The following is a 17,510-nucleotide window of genomic DNA, read 5'->3' on the forward strand; positions in this document are numbered from 1 at the left end:
AAACCACCAAACTGAACTGCTTGAATTTTTGCACCAGGAGTAAAGCAGCATAAAGTTATCCAAAAGCAGTGTGTAAGACTGGTGGAGGAGAACATGATGCCAAGATACATGAAACAAACTGTGATTAAAAACCAGGGTTATTCCACCAAATATTGATTACTGAACTCTTAAAACTTTATGAATATGAACTTGTTTTTTTTTTTTTTTGCATTATTTGAGGTCTGAAAGCTCTGCATCTTTTTATTTTATTTCAGCCATTTCTCATTTTCTGCAGATAAATGCTCTAAATGACAATAATTTTATTTGGAATTTTTACGAGATATGTTGTCTGTAGTTTATAGAATAAAACAACAATGTTCATTTTACTCAAACATAAACCTATAAATAGCAAAATCAGAGAAACTGATTCAAAAGCAGAAGTGCTCTCTTATTTTTTTCCAGATATATATATATAATAACATAGACATATGTTACGCTATGCAGAGTCTATGTATATATATATATGTCATTATCAGTACAGTGATGGCGGCACTCGGAGCTGAAGCTAGTGTTACTGGATGTAAACAGTGGTGTTTAATAAGCTTCTTGTGCACTTTTTAAGTTATTAATGCCTCATTTTAAATGTCAGGGCTCTCCAGATTCTAGCAAAGAGGTGTGGAGCTACTTTGAGCAGGATAATGATGTAAAAAGCAATTTATTGGGGCAAATTGTGTATCCCTGTATCAACCAGTCTAAAGGGTGTTTGGAAAATTGTTTGGTTAAAATTTCTGGATCTCAGAACACTGTGTGAGAGTGTGGTGAGATGTGTGCTATTCATCAAAGCCATGGGTTCTTTTTATCATGTTTTACTACAACAAAAGTCCATTTTACACCAGAGTTCTCCTTTAAGCAAAGTGTTTTAATCACAGAGGGACTGTGAGGGGGTGGTTGCTCCACCTGCCCGTCCCCGAGTCCCCCAGTGATGCAGAGCATCTTCAGCAGTGTTAGAGACCACTGAACTAAACAAACAACCAATAAAATCAATGTTTCTGACTGTACCTGTCACCCCTCACAGCCTGCCTGCCTTATTTATCTGCCTTTCTCTTTAACCGACCACCTGAGACCCCAACCATGCAAAACGCTTCCCTAAAACCCCCAAGACACTTCATGCATTCCTTCCTAAACAGATTATTGACTTTCTTTACTGGAACACTGGATGAAGACACTGGAAGAAAAGTGCCTGAGGCCCTCAAAGAAGCCCCTGAGGGTCCGGCCCCATCTGTGACCTTCCCTGAAAGGGTTTCCTACAGTAGAGGTGATTAAAGGCCGTGAGCACTAGGGGGCGACACCACAATGCTTCAGTATTAAAACACCTGTATTATAAAAAAGTGCGTCAAAACACAGTATTGTACATTTCAACCTAATATTGGCAATTATCAATAATGTAAAGGTGCTTATATAGTGTTTTATTCCAGTATTATATTTTTATCTATAACTACTATTTGTCCTTAAGTTCTTGGTAAGAATACTAACTACTACTACTACTACTACTACTACTAATAATAATAATACTGTGGTGACTGTGCTGTAAACAGCACAGGAACAAGAGGCAGCAGGGCACAACTCTGTTCTCAGTCTCATTATGCACTTCAATATTTCAGTATTCATTTACTATGTAAGAAAAATTAAAATAATAAAAAGTTAAAACTTTGGATAAGAAGGTGTAAACAAACTTGTACTGTAAACTAACTGGTACTGTACTGGCTGTAATGCTCTGTATATAATAATGTTTTCAATTTTATTTTGACATTTGAAAGAAAAACTTCTAGACCCACATTATGTCAAAAAAAGGCAAGAGAACTGTGAAACATTTTTTTTAAATTAAACAGGATATTATATTAATACATTTAAACTACGGTATCAATGCCATTTCTGTCCCCAGGAAATTACATGTATAAATGTGCACACAAAATAACTTTTTATTTGTAAAAGCATAGTGTCTTGTACACCTAATTGACCTAATTGCAAAAGTAAGATATGCAATTAAAAAACATTATTAAAAATACTTAGAACACTAAAAAAAATAGCATGTGTTACCTGTCCCCACTCTGTAATTATACTAATTATACTTTACCATGAAATATAAGTATTAAAATCCTTTAGAGATTTCAGTGACTCCAATTCCCAACTACGCTTCAAAAATAAAAATTTGTTTATAATAAATCCATAATATTTCAGTTAAAATACATATTTTAGCTAATAACATTACTAGAATGTGCTCAGTGTTCTCATGCTATTAGCATAGTTGCCATTTAGCTATTTTTCATGTTTTTGCTAATTCTTTAAAAAAAAAACTCATTCCTGTTACTTTCATTCCTGTTACTCGAAACATAAAAAGTAACAGGAGTGAGTGCCAGTAACAGGAGTGAGTTATAGTAACAGTAGTGAGTTTCAGTAACAGTAGTGAGTTATAGTAACAGTAGTGAGTTTCAGTAACAGTAGTGAGTTATAGTAACAGGAGTGAGTTCCCATAAATTATTTAAACTTTTTTTCACTGCTTGTTCTCGGTTTGATTGGCGGGCGCGTCAGCGCGGCGAGGCCCCGCCCCCCGGTGTGAGTGAGGGGGTGAGTGAGAGCGGGGAGCGGGGCCGGCAGTGCCGCTGAGGGACGGAGCAGAGAGCCGGGCAGAGCGCTTCACTGAGCCGCGCTGAGAGACGCTGAGACACGCTGCGGGACGGATGGCGGCGCTATCTGGGATTATTTACTCCGTGGCTTCGCTTCTTTTCGGGGTTTCTGCCGGAATCTCCGCTCCGAGAACTTACCCGGCCAACGAAGGTGAGCGGGGTCTGTGCGGGGCTGTGCGCGGGGCTGTGCGGGGCGGTGAGCGTTAGTTTGGGAGCCGGGGTTTGAGCGCTGTACTCCGGGCAGAGTGAGACGCGCTCACCGCGCTCAGACCCCTCCGGCCGGGGGTCAGTTTAAATATTGATATTTTTATGTACTATATATAAAACTGAATATTGTGATACTTACATATTTATAACACTTTAATTAATTCAAGTGAACAAACATAGTTAATAATGCTGATTTAGCCTAGAGCTGTTGTTTAACATCCTTCAAAATAATGATTATTCAAAAAAATTTAACACAACAAGAAGAGGAAAATCTGCATATCCAACATAACTTAAAATTAGAGTCAATTTAAAACGATTTTAAAGCATTTTTATTGTATATTTCTCATGAAAATATGAAAAATATATAGTTAAAAAAAGAAATTCACAGTTTTGTAATAGAGATGAACTAAATAATTAATTAATAAATAAATACATAAATAAAAGATTTAATCAAAGGCTTTTTACAAGCTTTCATTAATTTAGACACTTTTTTAACCATTGCATAAACTAAATTTACATGACTTAAATCCTAACAGGCATTCCAACAAAGGGCTATATACAAAGGACTTTGCATAAATGTACATTGTTTGGTATACATTTTATTATTATTATTATTATTTTTTTTTTACATATTTAGCCCATTTTTTATTTTGCTTTTTATTTTATTTGTTTTTTTTCATTTTGTCACTTTTTCCACCATTGCATAAATTACATGGACTAAAAAAAACAATTATAATACTACAATACAAAATACAGAAATCACTTTTTAAAAATATTTTAGAGCATTTATTGGTACATGTATTATAAAAATATGGACACTAGGGCTGGGCGATATTGTAAAAAAAAAAGAAGAAAAATCTCAATATTACATTATTATTCTTACTTAACAACTTTTTATTTGTAAACATTGTAAACTATATACACTATTGTTTCCTTTACATTTATATATTTTTACGAATTTTTCGTCGCCCTCTTTAATCTTATATCCAGCTTTTATACTTTAAAACAAAAAACGTCTATCTACTGAGATTCTCTTTGGTAGCTTTTATATGTAAATATGTACAATCTCCTTTATCCCTTTTAAAAAGATGCATTAAAACATTTAAAATAAAATTCAATTATTCACATTAATTTGATTAACCTTTCAGCCCTAATGGACACAATATAAAAAAGACAGATTCACAGTTTTGCAATAAAGATGCACTAAAAAATTATAATTTTTGGCTGCAACCAAAACCCAAAGAAATTAAATATTTAATCGAAGGCTGATTCTCAAACTTTTTTTTTTTTTTTTTTTTTTTTAACCATTGCCTAATTTTTGGCTATTACACCTTTCCATACATTTGCATACGTTTTTTTTAAATGTATTTATTTTCTTACTCACATACATACTTATCTTTAAAATAATGTTACACGGCATATCTACATCTAATGCAATAAGTGGGTCATAAAAAAATAAAACGTGTATGTGTGCAAGAATGTGTAAAGAAAGTATATGTGTATATGTGTTTATATTAACTTAAAAAAATCTGTTTTTAATTTGTTTAATTAATTAATTAATTAATTAAGAGCACTTCAGTTTCTGAATCAGTTTCTCTGATTTTGCTATTTATAGGTTTATATTTGAGTAAAATGAACATTGTTGTTTTATTCTATAAACTACAGACAACATTTCTCCCAAATTACAAATAAAAATATTGTCATTTAGAGCATTTAATTGCGTAAAATGAGCTTTCAGACCTTAAATAATGCAAAGGAAACAATTCATAAAAGTTCATATTCATAAAGTTTTAAGAGTTCAGAAATAATCAATATTTGGTGGAATAGCTCTGGTTTTTAATCACAGTTTTTTTCATGCATCTTGGCATCATGTTCTCCTCCACCAGTCTTACACACTGCTTTTGATTAACTTTATGCTGCTTCACTCCTGGTGCAAAAATTCAAGCAGTTCAGTTTGGTGGTTTGATGATCAGCTTGTGATCATCCATCTTCCTCTTGATTATATTCCAGAGGTTTTCAATTTGGTAAAATCAAAGAAATTCATCACTGTTTTGTTGGAGTAACTTTTTTCTATTTTTGATTTGAAGCATTGCTGTGAGGATTTGATAGATTGCATTCTTTCTGTTGCGCCTTTGTATAAGTCCACTTTTCTGTCTCTGTCTTCTGACGTTTAGTCTGTTAGTCTGCGGTGTCCTGGAGCTTCTGAGTAATGGACGTGGGGTGAAAATATCCTATTATACTCAGTGACTCAGTGACTTGAGTGTATTATACTGACTTGCCAAAAGTCATGGGACCCAAACTAGTATTGTGTCCCTGGTATTATGAGTTTTGGTGAGTCCCATGGAAGCTTAAGAAGAAATCTGCACTGACCTGTGGGATGTGTTTGGATGTGTTGTTACTTTTCTGCCATTATGTGAAGAAGTGATTTTATTTGAAGCTGTTTGTTTGTTCGCATGGACGGTTCAAGCCAGACGCCGCCGGCCACGATCATTACCATTGCGCTGTTTACTGTGGGTGGTAATTTAAGCTTAATTTAAGCTATTATGGTGTATTTAAGGTACACATGTGAATCCCATGCATTTGTACCCACTATCAGACCTCACTTCAACTCCCATAATTCACATGGCCTTGCCATGAGCACGTTGACCAGCGTGTCAGCTTGTTTAATTCTTTGCAAACAGTGACAAAAATGTCTGAAACTTTTTTTTTATCATATTTAATCCACGTTGTAAACACTACTATAGCCCAGATTGATAGTTCAGCACCGTGCAGGTTCTCTGCGGGTTCTCCGCAGGTTCTCTGCGGATTAGAACAGAACTCTGGTATCATGTAGAGCGTCAGTGATGCTCCAGCTGTTCTCCAGTCTTCTGTCGCCGCCGCTCCGCTCCTCCGCTCCTTCAGGTTTTGCTGTTATTGTTCTTTATTTCCGTAAATCTGAGGCGCTGTGTGATCTGCTGCCGCTCTATCTGGGTCAGGCAGATATTCCACACCGGATCAGAACCACAATCGCTGGCACATCTCTACCTCCACCACTCTCTCATCCTCTATCTCTCCATCTGCTGCTTTCAGTTACGCTGCTGGATTCCAGATCAGTGCAGGGAGAACTGGCCTGGGTCGCGAGTCCCACGGAAGGAGGAGTGAGTAAACAACTCTCTCTCTTTTACTTACTCTCTCTCTCTCTCTCTCTTTTACTTACTCTCTTTCTCTCTCTCTCTCTCTCTCTCTCTCTCTCTCTCTTTCTTTTGTACTCTCTACTGTCACTGTCTTTTACTCTCCCTCACTCTTTTTCACTCTTTCCTTTACTCCCCCTTTCTCTTTCTTTTACTCTCTCACTTTTACTCTCCCTCACTCTTTCTTTTACTCTCTCTCTTTTACTCTCCCTCTCTCTATCTTTTACTCTCTCTCTTTTACTCTCCCTCTCTCTATCTTTTACTCTCTCACTTTTACTCTCCCTCTCTCTTTCTTTTACTCTCTCTCTTTTACTCTCCCTCACTCTTTCTTTTACCCTCTCACTTTTACTCTCACTCACTCTTTCTTTTGCCATATCTCTTTTACTCTCTCTTTCTCACTCTTTCTTTTGCTCTCTTATATTCTCTCACTCTTTCTTTTACTCTCTCTCTTTTACTCTCACTCACTCTTTCTTTTGCTCTCTCTTCTGCTGTCCCTCACTCGTTCTGTTGCTCTCTCTGTCTTTTACTCTTTTTCCACTTTCTTTTACTCTCTCTTTCTTTTACTCTCTCTTTTACTCTCTCTTGCTATATTTCTTTAACTTTCTCTCTTTCTTTTACTCTCACTCACTCTTTCTTTTGCCATATCTCTTTTACTCTCTCTTTCTCACTCTTTCTTTTGCTCTCTTATATTCTCTCACTCTTTCTTTTACTCTATCTTTTATTCCCTCATTCTTTATTTTACTCTCTCTCTCTCTCTCTCTCTCTCTCTCTCTATTGTTGCTATCTACTTTACTCTCCTTTACTCTCACTTTTTTCTCTGTATCATTTATTTCTTTCTCCCACCCTTTTTCACTTTCACTCCTTTATTTATTTATTTCTTCCTTTCTTTACATTTCTCTCTTTTTTATTTCTCTGTTCTGTCTGTCTCTCTTCCTTGTTTTTTCTCTTTTTCTCTATTTCTCTCTCCTTTATTTCTCTCTTTTTTGCTTACCTTTTCTCTCTCTCTCTCTCTCTCTCTCTCTCTCTCTCTCTCTCTTTGTGTGATGTGAATGTGGATAGCTGGGTTAATGTGACGAGCGTCAGGTTTCGTAAATAGTGGCAGGAGACAGAAATGGTCTTTGTTGGGAAACTTTATCCCTCAACTTCCAAAAAAGGGGGGGGGGACACTTGCCAACATAGAAACAGTGAGCGGTTCTGTGTGTGTGTGTGTGTGTGTGTGTGTGTGTGTGTGTGTGTGTGTGTGTGTGTGTGTGAAAGAAGGGGTTTGAGATTGTGGAGGTCAGTGGGTTCTGGCTGATAACGTATGCTCCCTCAGTCGTCCCGGCTTTACTCTGTCCGTTCCTGCATACCTTACTGCTCAGCCTGAAGAGCCCAGCCTCACACACACACACACACACACACACACACACACGCACACACACACCTGATCACATGATCATTCATTATTCAAGAGATCATTAATTAACAAGAGAGTTAATACTGTAGAAACTGCCGATCCCATTGGACCCTCCAGCAGCCAGCACTACACTGTTCAATATGTGACTTACTATCATCAATAGTTGTGAGACAATACAGCTCTGGAAAAAAATAAAAGAGAACTTCAGTTTCTGAATCAGTTTCTCTGATTTTGCTATTTATAGGTTTATGTTTGAGTAAAATGAACATTGTTGTTTTATTCTATAAACTACAGACAACATTTCTCCCAAATTCCAAATAAAAATATTCTCATTTAGAGCATTTATTTACAGAAAATGAGAAATGGCTGAATTAACAAAAAAGATGCAGAGCTTTCAGACCTCAAATAATGCCAAAAAAAAAAAAACAAGTTAATATACATAAAGTTTTAAGAGTTCAGAAATTAATATTTGGTGCAATAACCCTGGTTTTTAATCACAGTTTTTTTCATGCATCTTGGCATCATGTTCTCCTCCACCAGTCTTACACACTGCTTTTGGATAAATTTATGCTGCTTTACTCCTGGTGCAAAAATTCAAGCAGTTCAGTTAATATAATTAAGAGGTCTCTTTTTTTCCAGAGCTCTATATTGATATTGCAATAATACTATAATATATACTTATAGAATCATGACTTTCTATAAATATATCTTACAGTGTAGACTTTGATGTCTAGTTCTGTGAAACATTATTTTTTGTATTTTTAGCTAAACAGTTTAGCTTCCATTTTAAAGCTTAAAAACGTTTTTTATTTTACCATTTTTTGTAGAATGGTAACCTTAAATATAAGTGTGTTAAATACATTTTGGTGCATAGATGATGCCAATGCAAAGAAATGCTATTTTTACACCAATAACAAGCTCAATACTTGATTGGTCGAATTCTGAGGGCCCTGTTTAACTATCCTACCTGTTCATTGGTGCTCATCAATCAACTTATCATGACTATATTTTACCTCAACTGGAAAAGCTGTGTAGGTCAAGACTAGGCTTAATCCCTGTCTGGGAAACTGTTTGTCCACTCTATATGTTCAAATATACTCCCTATTAGACCCACAGTGTATATCATTAATCTATATCAGTATTATACGAGCTGATAAGACCAGCGTCTGTAGAGTAAACTTCAGAAAGCTCCCACTGCTGCTGTCTCTGTGCTGCTGCCATCTGTTGCTATGTGGCCTAATTCTTTTGGAGCTCCTCAGCTGGCTGTGCTCTGTGATCACCTGCATGAATGACAGCTCTTTGGCAGCGAGGGTGGGCGGGCATTCAGCCCCTAAATACGGCCAATTAGCTCCTTTCTCCTTCTGGACTGCTATCTACAGACCGGAGCCCTTATCAGCAGCTCGCTCCATTGGCCCTCTGTGCACACAGGGCAGAGGAGAGCTACACACACACACATATACACACACACACACACACACTCAAAACCGGATCATTGTCTCCTCATTGCCCAATTTGTGATGCTATGTTAGTAATAATTTGAGGAGATTATTTATTATAGAACAATTTCCACATGGATTCTAGAGGTACACTATAGTGAAGAGCCACCAGAGTGCTCTCCAGACCAGTCAACCAGCCAATCAGTAAATCTTAGTAAACCAATTAACCAGTATACAGATTAACCAACCAACCAGTCAAGAAGTCTAAACTAAAGTGACTCAATAAATACTCCACCCAACAATCTGACCAGTCAACAAATCCCAACAACCAGTAAAAAATCCTCCAACCAACAGAATAACCAGTAAATAAACCCAAACTATTAATGAACCAGTAAACCCTCCAACCAACAGAATAACCAGTAAATAAACCCAAACTGTCAATGAACCAGTAAACCCTCTAACTAATAAACAAATTCCAAAAAACAGTAAATGCCCCACCCAACAGAACAACCAGTTAACCAATCCCAACATCCAGTTAACATTGCAGCCCACAGAACAACCAGTCAAGAAATCCAAACTATCAATGAACCAGTAAACCCTCCAACCAACAGAATAACCAGTAAATAAACCCAAATTATAAATGAACCAGTAAACCCTCCAAACAACAGAACCACCAGTCAACAAATCCCAACAACCAGAGAACCTTCCAACCAACAGAACAACCAGTAAACAAATCCGAACTATCAACAAACCACTGAACCCTCCAACCAATAAACAAATCCCAACCAACTGTGAACCTGCCAAGTCCACAGCACAACCAGTCATCGAATCCAAACTATCAGTGAACTACTAAACCCTCCAACCAACAAAACCAGTCTACAAATCCACACTACCAGTAAACCAGTAACCTTTCAGCCAGTAAGTCAACCAGACAACAAATTCAAACTATTAGTGAACCAGTAAATAACCAATAAACCAACCTGCCCAGTCAAAGTAAATTACATAAGCTGAATGGTTTGATTTGTATCATACTGGTTAGCTTAGTATCTGCTTACGTAAACCAGGCATTACACATCCCAACTAACCAACCCTGGAGTTTAACCAAATAACCCATCTGATAACCTCACAATCAACACAGCAATAAACCAACCAACTAACCAACCAGTAATCATATTAAAGCACCCGTTAGGATTATATTTTCTTTAGTAACTCATTACATGATCAGGATGTATCGTCAGATAGTAATTGTTCTGCTGAACAGGTAATCACTGAGCTTCAGCACAGTTGCTGACCATAGATGGGTGATTTACCAACTCCACTAGAGTAGTAGAGATTTTGGACCCTAGCATTTTGGACATTGATTCACCTCGTTTGCCACAGTGTGTCAATCTGGCAACCGGTGTGATCTTCGTGTCTGCGGCAGAAATCTCTCTCCAGTGTTTGGAAATTGGACTAACCAACAAAAGGACTTAACAAACCAACAGATTAAGATCCCAACTGTTCATGACTCTAGTTTTTTAGTTTTTAATTGCAATTAAAAGTATAACTATTGTATATTATAAGTATATTTTAGTGATATTTTAGCGAGTATTACTGATAGTGACAAGAGCGTTTTAATGCAGGAATTATAGAGAATGGGCGATACGGTTTTAAACTTTTCCTGATGTTGTTCTGATTGATTCTCTGCAGTGGGAGGAGGTGAGCATCATGGACGAGAAGAACGTGCCGATCCGGACGTATCAGGTGTGTAACGTGATGGAGGCCAGTCAGAACAACTGGCTGCGGACGCACTGGATCCAGCGCGGTCCGGCTCAGCGGATTTACATCGAGATTAAATTCACCCTGCGGGACTGCAACAGTCTGCCCGGAGTTACCGGCACCTGCAAGGAGACCTTTAACCTCTACTACCAGGAGACGGACTCGGACGGCGAGAGGACGGTGCGCGAGAGCCGCTTCTCCAAGATCGACACGGTGGCGGCCGACGAGAGCTTCACGCAGGTGGACATCGGAGACCGGATCATGAAGCTGAACACTGAGGTGCGGGACGTCGGGGTCCTGACGCGGAAAGGCTTCTACCTGGCTTTTCAGGACGTCGGCGCCTGCATCGCCCTGGTGTCTGTGAGGGTCTTCTATAAGAGATGTCCGCTGGCGGTTAGAAATCTGGCGCAGTTTCCCGATACGGTGACCGGAGCCGATACCTCGTCTCTGGTGGAGGTTCGGGGGTCCTGTGTGAATCACTCAGAAGAGCGGGAGGTCCCCAAAATGTACTGCGGGGCGGACGGGGAGTGGCTGGTCCCCATCGGGAACTGCCTGTGTAACCCGGGTTACGAGGAACGCAGTGGACAGTGTCAAGGTAAGACGAGATTCCTATTGTAATGTGTCTCCAAGACTGATCAGTAGGGGTGGGATTCTCTAGGCACCTTACGATTCGATTAGATTACGATGCAGAGCTCTGAGATGTGATTAAACGATGTGATAAAACGATTATTGATTGAGCATCTTGATGCATCTTTTTCTTTTATACTGGAAAGTATAAAAGTAAAGTCCGGATGTTAGATGATCCCAAAACTATTGGATGGAGCTCCATCATTCCTGGGAACATCGTTCCTTCACTTCCCCATGGCTCAGTACAGTCATTAGGTTTGAGTTCCTGCTTTTCTCAAACATGAAATATTTGTATAAAATGCTTGAATAGATATTCTATAGATATTGGCGTGTAATCAGTCTGAAATTTCACTAAAATACCTGTCTGTGAGGAGGTGGTTAAGGCAACAGCAATGTTATTTTATTCTTTATTCTGTTTATTGTGTGTTTGACTGTTGATTGGCTGCTGTCTAGGTTCATTTCAGTCAGTGGAGCACCTGTGTTTTCCGCTGCCAAGATAAATAGCAATACAGCAGAAATGTACCTGAACACACCTCGCTTCTAGATCACCATGTCGATCAGTGTAGATTTATGCCTAGTCTATGTGAAAATAGACTGTTGGCGGGGTGTAAGGTAGCAAAGAGCGTCACGACGTACGTGCCTTGCGCAGGGTGTATGATAGAGCTCTCAGTCTCAGAGTGTGTGTGTGTGTGTGTGTTTGTTTAGTATGTCAGTAAGGATGAGTGGAGCTTGTTCCCTGTTTGTTAGTGGGTTTTGTTTCCCTCTGGTTCTGCTTATTTATCTGAAGCATCTTCTCACTGCAGGCAGCTCGCTGAGCCTGATCCTCTCTGGAGAGAAAAACAGGCGAGATGAGAGAGAGAGAGAGAGAGAGAAAGAGAGAGAGAGAAAGAGAGAGAGAGAAAGAGAGAGAGAGAAAGAGAGAGAGAGTGAAAGAGAGAATAAAGCAGTCAGTAGACAGTTAGACAGTACCGCTGCTTGTGCTTCAGGTTCAGCTGTTAAAGTTTTACTCTCACTCTTTACACACTCCTCTGCTCTCCATAAACACCCGAATGAAATTCTGCACTTTAGATCAGTAGGTTTACTCGTAGCAGAAAGACAGTTTTCTTTACTTGACCCAAATAAAGTCGATACAGGGTTTAAATCGGTGTGAGAAACTCGGAGAAACACGGCTGGGAGATCAAATTTAGATACAGTGCTGTAAAAAAACTATTTCGTTATTTTTAACATATTTACATTTTAATATCAATCAAGGTATTAAAAAAATAGCACACAATTTCAGAAAAAAGAGCATCATACTTTACGTAAAACATGGTGGTGGTAGTGTGTGTGTGTGTGTGTGTGTGTGTGTGTGTGTGTGTGATGGTCTGGGGCTGCTGGACAACTTGCTGTAATAGATGGAAGCATGAATTCTGCTGTTTATCAGACAATCCAGAAGGAGAATCAGAATCCGGCCATCTTTTCCTGGCCTCAAGCTCAGGTGTACTTGGGTTCTGCAGCAGGACAATGACCCAAATCACACAAACAGGTTTTTGGAGTGGCCTAGTTAAAGTCTGATTGATTGATATGCTGTGGATGATCTTAAACAGGATGTTTATGCTGGAAAATGCTCAAATATGTCGGAATTAAAACAATTCTGTAAAGAAGAGTGAATTTTTTTTGTCATTTAATAAATAAAACTATGATTTAAAAAATGCTTTTTATATTTACTCAGGTTATCTTTGTATGATATTAAAGTTTGTTTGATAATTGGAAAAAAATATTATTATGACTAAAAAAAAAGAAAAAAAAAAAACAAAATAATTCTGTGGGGGGCAAATACTTTTTCAGACCACTGTATACATGGACAGATGGAAGGATGAGTAGAAAGACAGATGGATGGAGAGGCGATAGATAGATATATTTTTAATATATTGTATCAGAGCTGTAAAGAACAGTACTGTTGATGATGTGTTTAATATTCGCTGGTCAGGATCTCAGGATCTCAGGATCTCAGCAGGACCGAGTTTGGTGAGGTCAGATGTTAGACTGCTGGGAGTGACAGCTTACACTGATGGACTAGACAGACCAGTCATAGCACACACACACACACACACACACACACGTACTCTCACTTTCTCCCAGCTCCAGGCGTGTGAGTTTCTCGGCGTGTGATGAGGGTTACCACATCCACCCTTGACATCTGATCTTAATGGCCGGGGGTCGGAGTTCACATTCCCTCTGCTCTTTCTAGTGCCGTCCTCCTGACCTCGGCCTTTGTGTGTGAGTGTGTGTGAGTACATGTGAGTGTGTGTTGGTGTGAGTGTGTTGTTTGTCCGTGTGGATGTGCGTCACGGTGATATATAGTGTCCTTTTAAATCCTCTTGTAAGTGTGGTCATGTGATCAGAACTAACATTTCAATGATAATGAAAGAAAAGTCCCCAAACCACATGTTGATTTTATTAATTATGGAGGACTAGGGATGGAAATCATGAATTATATGGCATTTCACGATATGATATTATCCAGAAAAGTGGTTTAATATGTTACGATATGGCACAATATTATATTATCCCAAAACTGTTGTCTTTGGAATGATGGAGCAGAGTTAAGGACCTGGGAATGATGTGGAGTTCTGACCTTTTTAACCCTTGTGTGGTGTTCGGGTTTGTGGGACCCGTTTTCATTTTTCATCAAATGATACTAAAAAAATATTTCTAACATTTCTAATATTTCTAAAATATTCTAACTCAAACTCATTGGCATTGGCTCATTTTTTGTGAAAAACATATATCAAAACACATTTTCGATAAACACACATATTTATATTACATACAGTATGTTTGGCCAAGGGCTAATAAACATTGCTTCATTTGTAAATTTGAAACTAAACAAATTTTCTACTCATATCTTGAGTTTAATTCATTTTCTTTTACATTTTATTAAAAAAGCTAATAAAAAAAGAGTAGCACTTTTTGAAAGAAATGCAACATAAGAAAGGTACAGGGCAAATATTAACCATGTAAGCTGTTTATATTGCTTGCAATGTAGGTGAAGCGAGCATGTGTAAAGCATTTTAATGTAAAATTGCTTAATTTTGCTGAATTAAATACAAGTAACAAAGTAAACGAGTAACAAAAATATGAACACCACACAAGGGTTAATGCTCTAGTCCCTGAATACTATCAAATCTTCACAGCAATGCTCAAAAATCTAGGAGAAATCCTGAGACAGTTACTCCAACAAAAGCAAGATAAACTCTTTTTAATACTTGATTTCAGAAAAAAACGGTTACTAAGAAGGTGTTTAGAGCAGTAAAGCCACTCTGCTGAAGTACAGCGTTTTATAGGGGTGAGTTTTCAGTGAAGTTTCTCCAGCACTAAGGTTGGGTGCAGCAGCATTAGCATTAGCTGCTAACTGCAGCGCTAGCTCTTTTCCTGTTCAGCTGATAGCGCCCTGGATTACCGGAACACTCAGGGTTCCTCAGTATATCGCTATCGGGAAGCATTTACTAGTGCTAACTGCGGCTGGCTAATGCTGCTAATCGCGGTTGATCAGCACTGGTAACCACAGCTGGCTGTGCTTCCAATCAAAGTCTTCTCTGGGCAGTAGAGACAGGTACTTCAGCAAAAGCAGGAGAAACTTTTTTTAAAGCACCATTAAGGATTATATGTTCTGTAGTAACACAATTTATCATCAGATATTAAGAAAACACTCTAAGCTTATGAACTCGCAGCTTATGTCAGCAGAGCTGCAGCCAGTACTTTCTTATTTGAACTGTGCAGTACGTCACTGTAATCTGGTGTGGTGTGGTCTCTGAATCAGCCCAGAGCTATTCCCCCAGTCCCATTTCCACACACAGGGTTGCCAGGTAATAGACAACAGCACTCAAACAGTATGCAGCCATCATGGAAACGGGCAAGGCACCACCACTTACTTAGTAGGGACTGAAACTCTAACTAGTGTTTGGGAATTGGACTCCTGTAGCCTCTTTTTACACATTTGCCATCATTTTACTGATTGTTCCCTTAATGAGTTTAAAGTTGAGACTCAGTCTGCTAACTGGTGGTAGTTGGGGGTTGATGTAGGAGGTAAGTTTGGAGGTTGGGAGCTTTGGTTGAGGGTTATGTAGGTTTAGGGTTGATTTTGTGGTGTGTTGGGGGATGGGCTTGGTGGTTTAGAGTGAGGTTGAAGGTCCTTGACTCCTCCATCCATCTCCCGCGTCTCGACTGACAGAGCAAGAGGAGAAATTTATTAAGACATCAAAGATTTGACAGCTGGGCCTCTACAGGTCACACTGGAGACCCACGAGAGAGAAAGAGAGAAAGAAGGAGAGAGAGAGAGAAAGAGAGAGAGAGAGATTCAGGAAAACTGAGGGAAAGTGCACATCTGTTTACTTTTACTTTTTTTCTGCTGGACTTCCTCTCATCCTCGTTTCTCGTCTCGTGGTTCTCTTCCCTTCTGTTCTGTAAAAATAAAGCCAGAAAATTTCCATCATGTTCTCAAATTTCTACCTATTCATTTTGTTGACCCACCTTCTCTTTTCTGCTCTTGTGTTCTTGTGTTCTTGTCTTTTTGTGGACTCGGGAAACATCCTCAGCTGCAGTCCAAATTCTGTTTAGAAGTTTAGAAGATCACAGTTAGCCAAGTTCACTACAAATACGTGAATGAGTTCTTGCTGTTCTTCCTTTATTATCGAGGATGCATGGAAGGTGACTTATGTGTACTTCTTAGAGCCTGATATCCCACAATGCACCCCGCAGCATTGTCTGTGGGGGAGAAAGTACCTACCTTTAAGTTATAGGTTTTTTTTAAAATAGTACCACTGTGTAATAAAATAAAGATTAATAAAAGTCATTTTTATGGGAGAATGTAGGGGTTTAAACTTCAGATATGTGTTTTTTTTGTTTTAAAAGCAACTATTTGAAAATGTGCTTCTACGTTTTCAGAACATCGCTTTCTGTGCCCTGAGAGGGTGAGGTCATCAAGTACGCAGATGTTCCGATTACAGAATAAAAGTCCTGCATCCTCAAGTTCTCGCCAGCCGAACTTACCAAATCCGTTCTTGCCAAGTAGGCGAGTCCAAACTTGTGTACTGCATATTGAGAAATGGCCTTGTGTCTCAGACTGCCTTCATTGAGTTTAAAGAGCAGCTTAACAGACCAGAGGCAGAACAGAATTTCCTCTGATTTAAGATTCAAAGATTCAAAGATTCGAGATTCAATGACTCAAGATTCAAAGAGTTTATTGTCATGTGAACAGTAAGGAAACAAGTTTTCTCGTACAATAAAAATCTTTCTTTGCACCTCGTCAAGTATGCCACATAAAGAGAAATGTAGAAAAATACAAAAAAAGCAAGAAATAATAAACTAGCTGATATAAATATTAAATTGGTGTTAAATTTACATCAAAAAATGCAATATATACATGATTACAGTACTATGTGCTATGCATATTATTATTTACAAGAACATGATAATCTACAGCAGTGAGAGATAACAAAAGTGTGAAAGCTTTTTAGTAGTGCAATTATTATTAAGCATTATTGCAGTAAAATTGAACATGTGTCAGTGAGATGTAAACGTGTAGAGTAAGAGTAAGTTGCAGGGTTATTACTGAGGTAGGTTGAGGAGTCTGAGGTCTGTGGGGAAGAACCTGTTCTTTAATCTGTTGGTTTTGCTTTTCACACTTTTACTATACCTTTAACCTGAAAGCAGAAGTGCTGCCAGAGACAGTCAACACACGCTGATAACACTGATGGACAATAAAATAAAAAACTAGTAGTGCAGAAAATGGTAAAACTATAAAAATATTATAATAGGGCATCTCAGAGGGTGTGTCTGCAGAGATGGGGTTGTGTACATGGAGTGTCCAGAGTGTCCAGAATGAAAAGATTTTATGTCCAGATTTTATTTCAGAGCCATTGCATCAAACAGGTGAGGTTGGAGATGCTTTGTGTGAATGTGTGTGTGTGTGTCTCCAAACAGTTATTGTGGACTTGTGAAACTGACAGAAACACACACACAAGTCTATTTCTGTGAGCGTAAGGGACTTTCATTTTTCTCAGGAACGTTTTTTGTCCTGGATGCGTTGTTGGCATCGTTCGGCCATCAAGGCGTTTTGTTCAACACGACAGCAGGGCATTTTACACCTGAGTGCTTTAAACACACACACACACACACACACACACACACACACACACACACTGACAAAAGCTGAGGAAGAAGGTTAGGCTCCACCGTCACCTGACAGAACTCCATATGTATAACAGCAGGT

At 38.5% G+C, this 17,510-nt stretch overlaps 1 protein-coding gene across 1 annotated transcript in view; it reads left to right on the forward strand.

Annotated features, from left to right (window-relative positions):
- The first annotated feature begins 2,638 nt into the window (after positions 1 to 2,638).
- epha4l (eph receptor A4, like) overlaps positions 2,639 to 17,510 on the forward strand; it is a 61,184-nt gene continuing 46,312 nt past the window's right edge. The window contains exons 1-3 of the mRNA XM_022670395.2: positions 2,639 to 2,814; positions 5,940 to 6,007; positions 10,562 to 11,225. Coding sequence (XP_022526116.2) covers positions 2,718 to 2,814; positions 5,940 to 6,007; positions 10,562 to 11,225 — 829 coding nt within the window. The 5' untranslated portion in view covers positions 2,639 to 2,717. The remainder of the gene's footprint in view (positions 2,815 to 5,939; positions 6,008 to 10,561; positions 11,226 to 17,510) is intronic.

This window comes from Astyanax mexicanus, chromosome 18 (genome assembly GCF_023375975.1).
Source record: "Astyanax mexicanus isolate ESR-SI-001 chromosome 18, AstMex3_surface, whole genome shotgun sequence".
Taxonomy (NCBI): Eukaryota; Metazoa; Chordata; class Actinopteri; order Characiformes; family Acestrorhamphidae; genus Astyanax; species Astyanax mexicanus.